Below are 16,797 nucleotides of genomic sequence, written 5' to 3'. Positions count from 1 at the left end.
GCCTTGCAGTGGGTGGAGGAAGTCAAGCCAGACAGAGTAGTTATTTGCTCTGATTCATATGCAGTGTTGATGAGTCTCCAGTCCTTTAGCTCATGTAGCAGACAAGACCTGCTTTATGATGTACTACAAATCATGGCAGGATTAGACAAATGGGTATACAGATCAGATTTACTTGGTTCCCAGCCCATGTGGGGGTGGAGGGAAACTGACTAAACAAGCACTGAGTAGTGGGATGTTGATGTTGTAGTTTTAATTAGCAAGGCAAGGTAAAAAGCCTGATATGGACAGTTACGGTGGCAGAAATGGCAGGAGAAGTGGAATAGATGCCAAGGGCAGGCATTTATTTCAAGTACAGAGGAAAGTCGGGAGGGGAGGACGGAAGGAAGGGACTGAAGAGAGGAAGACATTTTACAAGATTAAGGGTGGGATACAGCTGGTTGAATAAGACCTTACATGTGATAGGAAAGCATCCAACAAGAAAGTGTGATTATTGCCAGGAAACAGAGACAGTGAAGCATACTGCCCACATGCTACAGTGTGGGCAGTATCCGAGGGAAAGAGAGAGGCTGAGATCTAGTATGAGGGAGAAGGGGATACAGGAAATTAGTTTGAAGAGTATATTGAGTAGAACGTCATTAGATATAGTCTCAAATATTGTATCTTTTTTAAGGGCAACGGGGCTGGCAGGTAGGATTTAGTTTATCCCTGTCACTGGCCCACACTCCAGTACAGTAGGTGGCGGTAATGCACCATAACGTTGGATGAAAACCGCTGATAAACCCCACCGAAGAAGAAGAAGAACAAGAGGAAGAAAATGAATATCGGGACACATTGTATTGAGCACACTGTCTGTAACCACAACGCACTTTGATAAAGGTAATCTAGTTCGAATATATTGTTATACTTTGTAACTTTACCCCAACCTTGTAAACAATGTTGCATATTTTAATGCAGTTACTTCCAGCAGGGGGCTACGACTCCTTACCGGTAGCGTAGACATGGTCTGGTGTGGTGCGCTTCAAGTGTCTAAAGAGAACGTTTAAAACCAATGTTATTTACTTGTTTAATTTGTAACGGTAGGCTAATGTGGAAGTCATTTGCTATAACGTGATTTGCGTGTCATACTAAACTACTTTCTAGGTAATGTGCTTTCACTAATACCCAAGAAGGCTTTCTCACAGAACGCAGCTGGACTCGTGAAGGATGTTTGAATTAACTTAGGCTACAACACCTTCGCTTTATGTAGGCTAATTAATTATCCATAGCCTGGCCAATTCCATTCTGGTACTCCGTTCATGCTGCAAATACGGCTGTTTCACGTTTGTGGATCTCTATTTCTCCAGTGTACTGCAGTGGTTATTGTGTAATGTGTGTACAACCTTCCAGGCTGAATTTCTCAGACTTTTTAAAACCCCACATCATCTGGAAGAAGCAGGATTTCAGTCCACCACCTGCGCATAAGGACAGGCAAGAGGCCATGGTGAGCTTCGGAAATGCAATTATATATTATGTGTTGTAATTTTGCAGATTGACTGTAGTTTAGGCTGATGTATTGCTTTAGTCTTACTTCAGACATTGCCAAAATCATACATACTAGCTTCTCTGAGAGTGTGATATGCAAACCAAACCATAATGGGAATCAAACGTGCAGTATCACAGTTGGTTAACCGTGACATGCAATACTAAAGCAATTGTACACGAGAGAGTGTGCTAAATAACTTTTTTTTTTGCACGCTGTGCTGCAGTCCGCCGAGTACCGTAGATCAGCACCAATCACGGTGCTTGTTTTGAACGACCCTGTTGTAGAATCTTATTCTAAATGCATGTACACCTTCAATTTCTCAGTCTACAGTGGTGGATCTCAAGACAAAGGAGGAGAAGGATGCTGAGCTTGACAGACGGATCGAGGCTCTGCGCAAGAAGAATGAAGCTCTGGTCCGGAGGTACCAGGTGAGCTCCCACAGGATCCGATTTATAGTTCTGTTGTAGCAGCATCTGGGTGGCTCAGTTGGTTGAGCATGGCACTTGCAATGTCAGTACCGTGGGCCCGATTCTCCGTTGGGGCCACCCATACGAAAATGTATGCATGCCCTATAAGTTGCTTTGGATAAAAGTGTCTGCTAAATAGTATACCCTATTGTATTATATTATTAGCTTATATCACACAGCTAAATTGCGTAGCCATGTTGTAAAATAGCTTTCTGACTGTCTGGATATTCAAATTATGGTCATCGGTCACTTTTCTGTTGACTCTCCCAGAATGAATGCATGATTTATCAGGTTAGGGTGAGACACTGATGAGCCTATCATCAGCCAACCTTTATTTTGTTATCTTTCTACAGGAAATAGAAGAGGACAAAAAGAAGGCGGAGCAGGAGGGGATTGCCGTGAAGACGCACCCACCCAGGAAGGGCCGCCCTCATGATGGGCCGCCAGAGGGAGACCGATGGAGGACAGAGAATGAGAACTTCACTGTCACCGTAGACCTCTTCAAACCTGCAGGGGTGAGATCAGGTGGAGGGCTCTGTCTCAGCGCATACTTTAGTACCAGGCTATATCAGACCAAGCTGACTAATGACCAAATCAGTCATGTTCATTAGGCACAAAAATTAGATATGGACTAGTTACTACCTGAACTTGTCCAATAAGAGCACGCTATTTCCATTTGAAAGCAATTTATTAACTTCCCTGGGCAAGCGTCCCACCCTAGTCAACAGCCAGTGGAATCGCGTGGCGCGAAATACAAATACCTCAAAAATGCTTTAACTTCAATTTCTCAAACATATTACTATTTTACACCATTTTAAAGACAAGACTCTCGTTAATCTAACCACATTGTCCGATTTCAAAAAAGCTTTACAGCGAAAGTAAAACATTACATTATGTCAGGAGAGTACCCTGCCAAAAATAATCACACAGCCATTTTCAAAGCAAGCATATATGTCACAAAAACCAAAACCACAGCTAAATGCAGCACTAACCTTTGATGATCTTCATCAGATGACACTCCTAGGACATTATGTTATACAATACATGCATGTTTTGTTCAACCAAGTTCATATTTATATCAAAAACCAGCTTTTTACATTAGCATGTGATGTTCAGAACTAGCATACCCACCGCAAACTTCCGGTGAATTTACTAAATTACTCATGATTAACGTTCACAAAATACTTAACAATTATTTTAAGAATTATAGATACAGAACTCCTTTATGCAATCGCGGTGTCAGATTTTAAAATAGCTTTTCGGTGATAGCACATTTTGCAATATTCTGAGTAGATAGCCCGGCCATCACGGCTAGCTATTTTGACACCCACCAAGTTTGGCCCTCACCAAACTGCGAATTACTATTAGAAAAATTGGATTACCTTTGCTGTTCTTCGTCAGAATGCACTCCCAGGACTTCTACTTCAACAACAAATGTTTTTTTGGTTCCAAATAATCCATAGTTATATCCAAATACCTCCGTTTTGTTCGTGCGTTCAGGTCACTATCTGAAGGGTGTCGCGCAAGCGCATTTCGTGACAAAACATTTCAAAATATTCCATTACCGTACTTCGAAGCATGTCAAATGCTGTTTAAAATTAATTTTTATGCTATTTTTCTCGTAAAATAGCGATAATATTCCAACCGGGTGACGTTGTATTCATTCAAAGGCTGAAAGAAAAAAATGGAGAATTCTCATGAACGTGCATCTCCAGTGTCAATGTTCCCAGGCTGACCACTCACAAATTCTCCTGCTGTTCTTCGCCCAGAGACAGCAGACACCCCATTACACTTTCTGGCGCCTTCTGAGAGCCAATGGAAGCCTTAGAAAATGTCACGTTACAGCAGAGATGCTGTATTTTCGATAGAGATGCAACTGAAGGACAACAAATTGTCAGACAGGGCACTTCCTGTATGGAATCTTCTCAGGTTTTGGCCTGCCATATGAGTTCTGTTATACTCACAGACACCATTCAAAGTTTTAGAAACTTTAGAGTGTTTTCTATCCAAATCTACTAATTATATGCATATTCTCGTTTCTGGGCAAGAGTAGTAACCAGATTAAATCGGTTACGTTTTTTTATCCGGCCGTGCAAATACTGCCCCCTAGCCCCAACAGGTTTTAAGTTTGTGCCAATTGAACAAACATGATTTAAGAAACCAAAAACATGACAATGTCCACTCTCAAACACTTGGCCTCGAGATAACCTCCTGAGCTCTGAAAGATGGCCTCTACCAGAACAAGTCTCATAGATGGACGCCTGCAAAAGTCTATTTGCCTGCTCACATCCAATTTCCTGTCAGTCAAATCATACATTTTCCCCTGCTCTGGCAGCTGAATGAGATTAGGGATGCCTAATGGAGGACGTTGACATGAGGTGGACCTGAGAGGGCCATATATCTTACAGCAGCTGGGTGAAATGATGCTAGCTGAGTCTGGTACACCTGACACAGAACAGGGAAGTGATGACGTACACCATGAACAGAGAGATGTTTTGAACATGCGTCATGTGTCTGCCCATATTAGGAAACCACTCATGGAAATTGTGCATCTGGTTCCAACTTTATACCCCTGCTTCAGCTTGATGATTATAAATCTATGTTCAGATGGGTAAAAGTTATATAATTACATTCTACATAGGTGGAGGTGAATGCAAATCCCTGGCTATGGTTGTGTCCCAAATGGCACCCTATTCCCTTCATAGGCACTACTTTTGACCAGTGCCTATGGGGGGAATAGGGTGCCATTTGGGTAGCGCCCTGTATTACTTCCTGAAGGGGATGCTCTCAAGCCATTCGTGCTCTTGAAGGTAATTCCAGTACATACCACCTCCTGTCAGACAGCATGTTTTTTAATCAGCCTCCCGTGGAGAGACAGGCTGGAGTGCATTTTAATCAAAGCCTGTTGAGATCATGTCCGGTCCCAGATGGCCCCTACAGCTGTGATCCACCCCACTCTTCACACAGTAAAGGTCACTCATTCAGACAAGAAGGGACTTGTTTAGGGTGCTGTGGTATTGCCCTAAATGTACGTATGTGTGCCATGGTTTTTCCGGTCTCTCAGTGGGATAAAGCGGACATAATCAAAACGTATGTTCTCCCTGCAGGAGAAACGGGTGATCAATGACTGGAAACAAGGGCCACCGCGAGACAGGCGGGACTCTGAGGAGGGAGACGACCCCAGACCCCAAGTTGAAAGCCCCCCGCGGAGGGCTTCGTCCGGGCGGCTCAGCAGGGGTGGACAGAGAGGGGGAGGATCACGGCAGGAGAGGAGAGAGCAACGCCCTGACAGACCCCTAGCAGACTCACGCCAGTCCCATGACAGACCACCAAGAGAGGGGAGACCACCAAGAGAGGAGAGACCACCAAGAGAGGACAGGGGTCCAAGCATGGAGGGGCCAGGAGTGGGCCCCGGCCGCAGTGAACGTGCCCCACGCGGAGGAAAGAGAGGAAGGGGAGGAAGAGAAAGAGAAGGAGGACCACCACCACACAGGAAGTCTAAGGTCTGAGAGCAAAACCATGTCAGCTAATAACTAGCGAGGCAATGTTGCTGTAGATGTGCCAGGTTGTATAGTTTCAATAGCCTCACGGAGGTTTACCAGTGGCATAGTCTCCACAATGAAGGTTCGACCTTTTGGTTGTACAGTATATCTTAGTGATGATGATGTAGGTTACTTTGCAATGACATGAGTAATGGGGAAGATGACTACATACTATAGTAATTGGAGAAAAAGACAAGATATAGCTAAAACATATGGGTGTGAAATGAAGCGAATTGGGATGGCGTATCACTTCTCTCTTTATTCTTTCTAAAATAGTGTGCCTCTGTTGTGCCCCTCTGTAGGAGTGGGAGGAGAAAAGGAGGCAGAACATTGAGAAGATGAACGAGGAGATGGAGAAGATTGCAGAGTATGAAAGAGGTCAAAGGGTATGTACAGGATGCCATTTTGTAAAAATACAATTACAATCGGATTATTTGATGACAGTTTAGCATTGAAGATGTGAAATAGATGGAGTGTAAGGGTGCTGTCTTTGGAATCCTTCTGCAGCCTGCCGAGGGAGAGAAGCCCATCCGTAACTTCCTGGATGACCCGCGGCGCTCCGGCCCAGTCCCGGACATGGACCGCAAGGAGGGCAGCCGCCGACACGTCCGAAACTGGGGCGGCGTAGACTTTGACAACGTGAAGACGGGATCTGAGCTGGAGAAGGCGTGGACAGTGAGTGTTCTGTTTTGTGGAAGGCATGATCGGTCAAATGTTCTGTGGGGTTTGTCTTCTTTTGGTTGAAACGATTCCTTTATTGAAAATTATAACAAAGTTCGATTTATCGGTTTATAATGTCTTTCCTTTCTCTCCTCTGCATCGTTATTAATTCCCTTCTCTCTTAAATCCTGTTATCAATCCTGCTACTTTCCTTTCCCCTTCTCTCTCACTCTCTCACTCTCTCACTCTCTCACTCTCTCACTCACTCACTCACTCACTCACTCACTCACTCACACACACAGAGAGTCGGAGGCCCTAAGGGCTCCATGGATATGACCATGTCTCTGACTGGCCGGGAGCGTGCCGAGTACCTTTGCTGGAAGAAGGAGCGTGAGGAGATTGACGAGGAGCGTCTGGCCAGGCACAGGAACGCCACGGGCCAGTGGAGACGGGAATGGGACGCCCAGAAGACTGACAGCTTGTGAGTGACTGACTGGAGGAGGACCACTGACACACTGATCACACCTCGCTCACAAATGTCCTCGGAGACAGCCATGGGTTTTATTCACAAAAATACAACAGCAGGCATTCAGTGAACCGAACCAAACCAGGCAGTGCATACTGAATCCCCAAGATGACAAAACCGCTCCAAAATATGAAATTACCAGATGCAACACTTTGTTTTAGATGTTGTTTTCAATTTACTGAACATCCTGAGATGCAGCCCAGAAAGAGAGAGCCACAAGAGAACATATCTAAATAATAGTGGATAAACATGAACCACATTCAGCATCCTCTCTTTAGTTGGTTCTTTCGCTGTTAGAGCGTGGAGGCAGTGTGAGATTATTTGTATTTTTACAGGGACAGTGCACATTTTAATCAACGTTTCAGTAAAAGTGCCGGGTTTTAGCCAGATGGCAAATTTTCAAACGCAGTCCCTGGGCAGGTTATTAAAAACGATTTCAATGATAACAGATCAACAATGAGCAGTGAGCACATGCAGAGCAACACGTTGCAGACAGACAGAGCAATAGCACAAAAAGCAACAAAATAAAATGCATAAAAGCAACAAACAGTGTTTCCACACCTCACAAGCTACAAATAACATGGAAAGCGGCGATACACAGCTAGGGATTATGTTCACAAGTCGGATTGTCCTTTAGCCATGTCTTTGTTTCTTGTGACTGTGCAATAGGTGTGGGGGTGGTGGCAGGGAGGGGTTGACAGGTCCTGTGGTAATGCAGTGTGACAGGGTGTGAAGGTGAGGAGATCTGACCCAGTGGTGCTATCACAGGTTCAAGGAGGACCCAGCTGTGGCTGTGGAGGGCATGCTGCCAGACCAGGGAGGCAGAGGCAAGTAGGCAAATAGTTCACTATAAAGGGATTATGATGCCTTAAGAGCAGCACTGCTGTGTCAGTACTGGGGCTGCCATTAATTTTGTTTTCAAGGTCTTTAATCCTATTCTTCCAACCCCTCCAATTTGAACTCTCCTCATCCTTCACTTCCACAGATGATGTGAAGGGGCCTCCCAAGGCGCCCACGTTCGGAGACTTCCTGGGGCAGGGTAGAGGACCCAGGGAGGGGGGGAGGGGACGAGGACAGAGACAGAGCTACAGGTACAGCTCCTCTTCTAAGGCTTTAGAACAACGTCTGTTTTGTTTTCTGCTTTCGTTCCTCACCATTCCAATGACCGGATCTCTTTGACAGCATGCACGATAACCGCTGGGAGGCGGAGGAGGAGAAAGAGAAGGAAGACAAACCCAAGAAGAAGGAGGAAAAGACTCAGAAGGAGGAATGGAAGGCCAAATCTCCCTCATCACAAAAGGTATGTCGTCTCCCACCACCATGCACTGGGATCTGTGTTTTGGCACATTATATATAATCTAATAAATGCCATTTAGCAGACACTTATCCAAACCGTCTTAGTCGTGCTTGTATACATTTTACATATGGTTGGCCCCGGGAAACGAGTCCATCACCTTGGCGGTACAAGCACCATGCTCTACCAACTGAGCCATACAGGACAATGTATACCTGTGTTGTTTTTGAACATGATCTCTTTCCATGATCTACATTAACAGGTGACTTGCCTGCTTCTTTCCCTCTTAGATGGAGAAGAGTGGTGATGCAGATGAGGATGAGTGGGAGGATGCCAGCGACAAAGAGGACAATGATATGGACGGGGATGACGACTCCGAGGGAGACGATGAGGGGGAAGGGAAAGGCGGACAGTCCACGAAGAAGACACCTCGCCCAGAAACCACAGCATTAAAGCCCGCCGCCACCTCACCCTTTCCCTCCACTCCCCCCTCTTCAACCAGTCCCAAAGAGAAGCGCACCCCGAGGCCCAAAGTCTACATCCCCTCCCCACAGGAGGTTCAGAACTCCCCCGATGGCCTCAAGCCCCTCAGTCCCTTTTTTCTCCTGGACGGCCACCAGCCGGTCAGAGACTGGGGGGAGGAGATGGAGATGCAGTCCCCCCGGAGCAGTATGGGGGAAAGCCCCCCAAAACCCCCCAGCACTGATGAGGGCCCTGCCCAGGTTAAGGTCCAAGAAGACAGCCGCAACTCCAGCCCCAGCCCAACCCCCAGTCCCAACCAGAAGGAGAGGGACAAACGGACAGGTACCGATATTTATATATTGGTTTGACCGTTGTATTATATTGCAAGATCATATCATACAGTTGGCATACTGTTGAATGTGCTTCCATTTTAATTCAGGATAAACCAGCAAAGTTGATCATCCACACTCATATCTCCCCCCTCCCTCTATCGTTCTCTATATAACTCTCAGTTGTGGTCACTGCTGCTCCACCAGAGGGGACTCTGATCCAGGACAAAACTCCTGTATCATCATTAGATCCTGTCTCTACCCCTACTGACCCCGCAGAGAAAGAGGAGACCACAGCCATTCCACCAGCCCAGGAGACACCTGCTACCCCCACAGAGGGTAACTGTCCCACTGCAAAGCAGCCGTTTTTTTTAATCTCAATATCAAATCATTTCTAGGTAACAACTAAGTACCTTACTGTGATTGTTTTCAATTAAATGGTCAGCTTCTTAGCAAAGAGCAATTTCTCAAACAAGAATTTAGCTAGGACTGTCTGGCAGTGGTCTGAGTGGGGAGGGGGAAACTAGCTGTTATTTGTAGAAAGGTTTGGAACTTTCTTGTTGGTCTATTAACAAATTTAGCGCCTGATGATGTCATCAGGAAGGCAAAAACTCCTTCCTACCAAACCAGGCTGAAATTTCAGGCGGCCTTTTCAAACGGCTCTTGCACGAAAAGGACAATATCGTCATTTTCAACATTTCACAGCTTTATTCCAACTTCATGTTGTGGAAATGTATATAAAACACAGGCATTTCACGTTTTTGACTGCACTGTGCCTTTTAATGCTAGAAGATCCTGTGAGACTGAAAGGCTGAATTACACACAGAATAAAAATGCAGGCAAAGAAGTATTGTTGCTTATGGTCATCTGATGTTTTATTTTTATGACTACCTGAAGGTTGAGGTAAAAATAGAATGATGTCTGACTCGTTCTTCCTTCCCTGAATCGTCTGACCCAGATGAGGAGGCCCCTGCCGCCGCTCCTGTCCTGGAGGCTGACCAGAGCCTGTCTGAGCCGGCCCCAGAGACGGCCCCAGACACCTCAGAGCAGCCATCTTCAGGTGCGGTTCACATCAATGACTTTAAGATGGTTTCTGTATGAAGTCTCTGACTCCCACCGAGCACTAACCACAAAACACAAACCAACCTACCTCCCTCCTTCCCTTTCTTAGCCTCCTTTTTTAATATTTTTTTCTTAATTCGCCGCTCACCGCTCTCCTGTGTGTCCTCTCCAGCTGTCTGTCTGAAGTTGGCTGGCTGGCATGACCCCACAACCAACGTCTGTTGGACACGGCCAAGGCTTGTCTGTCGCTCACTGCATCACTCGGCATTTTCTGGCCAATGGGAGCCTTCTCTTTCCTCAATCCTCTGTGAAACTCCTCCGCCTTGCCATTTCCTCCTGGGGAACTGAATGTACTACCCTCCGCCCTCTTCACGATGGCTACAACACCTCACTGTGTGAAACCCTGCCGTTTTACCCCTTCAACACTTTCCTTTGGGTTCTCCTTCTCATTTCCTTGTTTTATGGGTTAATGCATTTACTATACATGCTGCCCACCCTGTCCCCAACCTCAAATGCGCAGAATCGCATACATTTTCTGTTTTTCATGGGTTTGTTAATCGCATGACTGACATATGGATGAATAGTGGCTTGAGAAGATTAAGAATCAAATTAGCTCTTCCATTAATTTCTCCTCGTCATGCTGTCTGCTTCTTAAATTGATGTCTGTTTGGCGAAGACTTATCAGTCGGCCTGAAATGGAATGATGCAAATTGTGCTAACCAGAACCAGACACTCATTGGATGATAACAGAACATGTTTAAACAGCGCATTACTCAATTGAAACCACCAAACAAACATGTGTGTTTTAGCCCTGTGTTTATGTATTTTGTCTCAATGTCATCAAAATGCATAATTTGACCTTTCCCATAGTCTCCACTTTGACATGCCTAGGAAGGTTGAATAGCACCTCTCTGTAAAGCTCTTCAATGACACACAAATGATTCCCGTGTTTCTCACTTATTTGCTACATCCATTTTTGGATGTATAAATTAATGATGTACAGTATACTCATTTGATTCTTGAAGAATATAACTCAAATGCCTCATGAACTTAGTTCAACTGTCGTACTCTGAGAGAACCCCAAATATAAGCTTGTTTTACTCCATTGTTTGTAAACGAACACTATAGCCTCAACATGATTTAAAACTATCCTCTTGATATCATGGCTGGTCAGTCTTTGCATCCATAGCTCTGTCTATGAATTTGAGTGGTTACATTTCTCCAGGCCCCTCCCTTAGCTTTATTCCCAAACAGAAGCGGGGTGACCACTTTTGTTATTGTTTCAATTAAGGATTCAAGCTTTAATGGTTTCAGAAACCATTTATTGCTTTCTCGTGAGCTTAGTTAAAAAAATATATATGGAATAGTACATTACAAAATGTGGCTCATTAGCACAGTGTAAAATGCACTCTAAATCGTTTTTTTAACAATGTGTAGGATAATGTGCATTCATTGCACTCCCTTTGTCTCTGAGGGCAGAGTGCTTAGAATTAGCAATGACATGCCTTTTTAGAAGTGGATCATTTATTTATGACTCAAGCTTTTTACATGAGTGGAGTTTATCTGTAACAGCCCAGATGGTATATTTTGGGGATACACAGAACAAATGAATTGAGCATTTCTCTGTGGAGCTACAATACAATGCACTGCACTTTGACAAGGCAGCTTAAATGCCCATTAAATTAACATTATGAAGGTGGGATTGTATGACTAGATTTTTGTAGATGTTTACATTTTAGTCATTTAGCAGACGCTCTTATCCAGAGCGACTTACAGTAGTGAATGCATATATTTCATACATTTAAAAAAAAAAAAAAAAATTCCCATACTAGTCGTGAGTACTAAATGTCGAGTACATCCCCCAACCCTTGAGTGTTCTGTTGTAGACCGATTGCTTCAACATGGATTGACGTTTTGGTTTTTGTAGGTTATTGCACCCTTCTGACGCCATGACTTCACATTTGACGTGATTGACAGCTGTACCTCGGTATCACAACATGATACCGTTATGACTGTTTTTCTTATTGAAGCCCTGGCAGTGAAAACTCCCATAGTCTGTAAAAGGCTCTTCTGAGTAGATAAATGTTTCCTTGTTGTCTGGTCCTTGTCATCATTATTAGGCGTCTCCTTACAACCTTGTAAGTGTGTTTCTCTGGTGGTAATCACCACAGCTAATGGCTGGGGCTGCATCCCAAACAGCGTCCTATTCCCTTGATGATGCAATACTTTTTATAGGGCTCTGGTCACAAGTAGCGCACTATAAAGGGAATAGGGTGCCATTTTGGGACTCGACCTGTGTGTCTATGCTTTGGCTGAATGAAGACGCTCACTACACCAAATCCGATTAGTCTAGTGAGGGTGAAGTACGGGAAGAAGAGGCACAATTAATGTTGAAAGGCTTTTATGAGGAAATTAGCCGCGGTCTGACCGACATGATGGTGTGGATGTAATGGAAACCCTTTTGAACTCTGAGCCTGATTGAATAAAACCACCTCTCTTCGAGTTCTTTGATGTTTACGAGACTAATATTGGTCCATGAGAGGACTGTTACCCAATCCCACGTTGACTAGGCAATCAAATGATCATTTCAGAAAAGGCCTATTTGGCTGAGGACACATACAGTCAATGGTGAGTAGCTTGGGTTACGTTCATTTAAGCATATTCCATATATCGTAGTACTATAATATCATGTATGAGCATTATATAAATGTTTGGACAACCATTGGTACTTATTTTGTCTGCTGAGAGCTAATACCAGTCTGGGACCATGCCATACCATGCTGTCCCATGCATGTGGTGCTGTGTTGGGGACACAGAGGGCAGATTAATCCAGTTTGCAGCGCAGTGACCCCCCCCCCCCCCCTTTCTGTTCTCTATCAACAGGCTGAGATCTGCTCTAGGAAACTGACTTTTTAGTACTAGTGGTTCACAGATGATGGGAGGATGAGGGGAGAAAAGAATGACAAGAAGAAAGATAACTGGGTCTCGCGCACCATGACTGGAGCAGCCATCACAGACATCCTGGAGGGATGTGGTCGGGCACCAGGCCTCCAAACCGCTTCCTCTCCTCAACAATCAGACCACGTATGTTCTGTTTGACTCGGAGCAGCACCTTGCATAGAATAGTGATTCTGCCGTTCATTTGAGCCACTATGGTAAATGGCTTGGGTTTTATAGCAGCCAATCAGGATGTAACTGTGATGTCAAGTCAACAAAGCCCTGACTTGTTTTTACCATTTTTCTTTTTGTGTTATTGGTTTGTGTGTGATTAACAAATCAAACTTTTACATTTCGCAAAGTCTGAAAAATATTAAATTCTCTTACCTCAGTTTTTCAACCTTTTTTTAGCATTTTTTTTAAACCACCTCTTTTGAAGGTCAAAGAGACTATGCCCCTTCAACATGGCTAAAAATGCCATATTTGGCATGCTAACAGTTGAAAGAGCATTCTCCTCCTTGAATGTAGACATCCTGGTGATGAGTTTATCCACACTTGTTTTAATAGCCCTTACTTTAAATATTGCCAAGACCCCCCCCAAAAAAACTGACACTGTTTTTGTCCCAAATGGCACGATCTCTATATAGTGCACTTCTTTTGAGTCCTATGGGCCATGGTCAAAAGTAGTGCACTATAAAGGCAATAGGGTGCCATTTGCAACGCGAACCCTCTCTTTGTGATGTGTGCATGGATAAGGATTGGCCTTAAAATGTATTACTTTTCAGTTATATTTTGTCATTAAACTGATAATGTGAATGAATATAAGCCATGGCATTGAAAAATTTACATTCTGTCTCCTGATAATGTAACAAAGTTGGTTTACATTTGGGACCCCAAGAGGAGTATAGTTAAATGTTATTTGTTTATTTTTAAGTGGGGTACACTGTACTTAAATACAGGCATCATGTGATCCTGGCAATTATGTTTGTTGATAACCATGACAATCCAAAGCTTTCCTTTTACTTTCTTATTTGCAATAGATCGCTAGTGGCATTCTAGTTTTAATCAAGGGGCATCAGAACATGTAGCTCAACAGACCAATATTTTGGTTCGATATTTTTTTATCTTGTTGGCTTTTTTAGCCTACTCTTAGTCATGAACTCAAACTCTGGCTCGCCTATAATGTTCAGGAGCACAGATATTGAACTATGCTTTCATTTTATTTCTCAAAAAGTAATGAAGAGGTGAGACGAGAAGTCAAGAACCCAAGGAAATGCAATATGTAGTCTATAGTATTTTGAAAGCAACTAAACATTCCAATGTTTTGTGTGTGTGTGTGTGTGTGTGGGGGGGGGGGAATCTATTTTTTTGCCATTTGCATTCGTATGTCCTCGTTTTCCGTTTCTGACGACTTAGTGATTGTATTATAAGTATCGAATTTACCTGCAATTTCTTCGTGTGAATACAAAACTGCGTTATTTGGGTTTGTTTTTGGAGTGGAATGTAACTGGCCTATCTAAACTAGCTTGACCCGTAATCGAATACATCAGTTGATAACCATGATTTATTTTATTTTTTTATTCCAAGATATTGACACTTTAATCAATCAAGCAGGAGATTACAATTGAAAGCTTTTTGATTTGTCAGGAAACTCATTGTTTCTTATGCAACTGTCAAATTTTCAACATGAAATGTATTCTGTTTTATTTTGCTTCTTAGTTTTCATATCAAATAAATGTATGGTGGTCCGGTCTCAATTATGTTTCTCGTGATTTACAATAAGTGCAACTTCAAACAGCAGACTGCTGTATTTTGCGTCTCTTGTGCCTATTTGTAGGGATTATAATGATGTTTCTGCCAGTCCCACAAAGTGAGTGTCCAGGCTTTTAGTTTATGATTTTGCTCAAGGGAGAATATTTTTTGTGATGCTATTTCACCATCCACGAGACCAGGAATATTAAATAAATCTAACTTGATTTTTTTATTTTTTTATTTATCAACAACCCTCATGGACATCATTTTGATAGACGTCTGTGAGATAATCATAGGCAAATGCACCGATCATAATTCTGGGATGTAGGCTAACTGTTAAACTATAATCCAATCTATGTGCTTTTATAGCTTTTCACCCGCCCTATTTGATCCCATTAAATTGTAAACTGTTCTGCATAGCTGGTGCGCTCCAGACGCCCCGTCCTGTTCATAGAGAGGGTTAATTAAAGCATCGTCCCACCAGGAGCAGTGACAGCGTTTCCACAGTGCCCACCTGACTTGAAGGGGAAAGAGAATTTGGAGGCTTTGGACACTGATAAAGAACCAGACTACATTCGACGCCAGAAAAAGGATATAACAATTGCAGGATGAAAGCCAACAAACAAGTTACCACCGTGAAGCAGAACGGGAACATGAACAGAAGGCCGAGCTATCCGGGCGACCAGCGGGTGAAGCATGCCAACTTAACCACAAAGATTTGGGTTAAAGTGGCGATGGCGATTGCTTATTTTCTATGCGTGTCAATAGCTGCCTTTATTCTGGCAATCTACTATGTGTTCTTTTGGAGTCCGGATCCTGTCAATAGCCCGGCATCTGACAATGTCACCATCCCGGCATTAACCAACAACACAACGTGCCAGCCGAGGTTATGACTGCGTTAGATCGGTAGGCTATCCTCCGCGGTGATAGCCCGCGCAATGGTTGAGACTTTTTAGATCCGCTGTAGGACAGACCCCTGGAGAGAACACAGGCACACGCAGCAATGGTGTACCGCGACAGAGGGGATAGCATGACATTATTTGAAGAAGGATATTGGGATTTTTGCAGCAGTCCGCTGAACTATTCAGGTTAGCCTACCGAGGAATCAAATGATAGAGTTTGACAACCGAAACACGTGTGATTGCCTGTAGCTTTTCGGATGCAGAGGGAGGGACATTTAATCAGTTAACCCATCCACTCAGATTCTCTCTGTTACAATAGACATGTAAAGACAGTTTAGCACGTAACTCCAGATAAATAGTTAACCTACAGTGAAACTGTTGTCACCGGTAACAAACCCCATAGAGTATCTGTTTTCTATTATGTGGCACTGTACCCCCACCCCATTGTACTATTTAAATAGGTGGTATAACAACAACGTGACAGTTTTTACTTTTTTTCATTATAGACAACATTTAGTTTCTAAGTACATAATAAACATTCACAATGTATGTTTGCATTTTATGATTCTCTGTGTGTAATATGATATTCTCAAACGACAGTCATTTAGAATCAGGCAGATGCATCCTTTGTTACTGTTCAATGGATAACAGGCACACTACATCTGCCTCTGTATTTTAACGAGGCAAGCGTCTCCTACGATCCTCCGTGCTTCATTGTTCACAACATTGATGAAAGAGTGCAGTTTGTCCTCTAAGGGCCCCAGGTGCTTGTAAACTCATCTTGATGTCCAATTTTCCTCATTGTGTGTCTATCTTTCTTTGTTTAATCAAACCTCAGTTGCTATATTGCCAAGAGAAGTAAACACTTAGCAGCGGGATAGTAGTAGGCTATCAAACATCACGACAGTAGCTATGATTGACAATTATTGTTACCATTGAACAGTCGCTGTACCTCGCTATACTCTCTCCCTATGTCTCGGGGCATATGGGTGAAGCGGGAGAGAGCTGCAACACTCCATTCAATAATTAAATTGCAGGGGAAGTTGTCAGGACCCGTTCCTTCTCCCTAGCTGCCTTTGCTTCCATCTCCTCTCTCCGAGGCGAGACCCATGTATGACTCAGCATGTCACGCTTTTTCAGCTGCTGTGATGTGATGGCTCCTATAAAAACCTTTAAATTGACAACTTTTTTTTTTACCAAACTTTTGACTAAGCAAGGTGGGAACTGGGAAGGTGCGGACAATCCTGAAAGAAGATGACTGAGAGGTAAGAAAGGAACTGAGGCACCTATGTGAGCTGGATCAGACTGGATCTGACTCCTTCAAGGCTGTCTCCAGACATGC

At 43.7% G+C, this 16,797-nt stretch overlaps 1 protein-coding gene across 2 annotated transcripts; it reads left to right on the top strand.

Annotated features, from left to right (window-relative positions):
* Positions 1 to 751: 751 nt before the first annotated feature.
* LOC106580862 (uncharacterized) lies at positions 752 to 14,558 on the top strand. 2 transcript variants are annotated; one of them, XM_014162361.3, is made up of 15 exons: positions 752 to 876; positions 1,387 to 1,480; positions 1,846 to 1,950; positions 2,343 to 2,504; positions 5,097 to 5,492; positions 5,834 to 5,917; positions 6,039 to 6,206; positions 6,494 to 6,672; positions 7,486 to 7,544; positions 7,703 to 7,808; positions 7,900 to 8,017; positions 8,302 to 8,815; positions 8,986 to 9,141; positions 9,761 to 9,862; positions 12,748 to 14,558. In XM_014162361.3, the coding sequence occupies exons 2-15, from the start codon at positions 1,478 to 1,480 to the stop codon at positions 12,750 to 12,752; spliced, it is 2,157 nt and encodes a 718-aa protein (XP_014017836.1). In that variant the 5' UTR covers positions 752 to 876; positions 1,387 to 1,477; the 3' UTR covers positions 12,753 to 14,558. The 2 variants fall into 2 exon arrangements, with proteins under 2 accessions (XP_014017836.1, XP_014017834.1); XM_014162359.3 differs by lacking the exon at positions 12,748 to 14,558 and adding an exon at positions 10,037 to 10,802.
* Positions 14,559 to 16,797: the final 2,239 nt, after the last annotated feature.

This window comes from Salmo salar, chromosome 20, assembly GCF_965601325.2.
Source record: "Salmo salar chromosome 20, fSalSal1, whole genome shotgun sequence".
Lineage (NCBI taxonomy): Eukaryota > Metazoa > Chordata > Actinopteri > Salmoniformes > Salmonidae > Salmo > Salmo salar.
The sequence above is the reverse complement of the archived record's forward strand: the minus strand, read 5'-3'. Positions and strand labels throughout refer to the sequence as shown.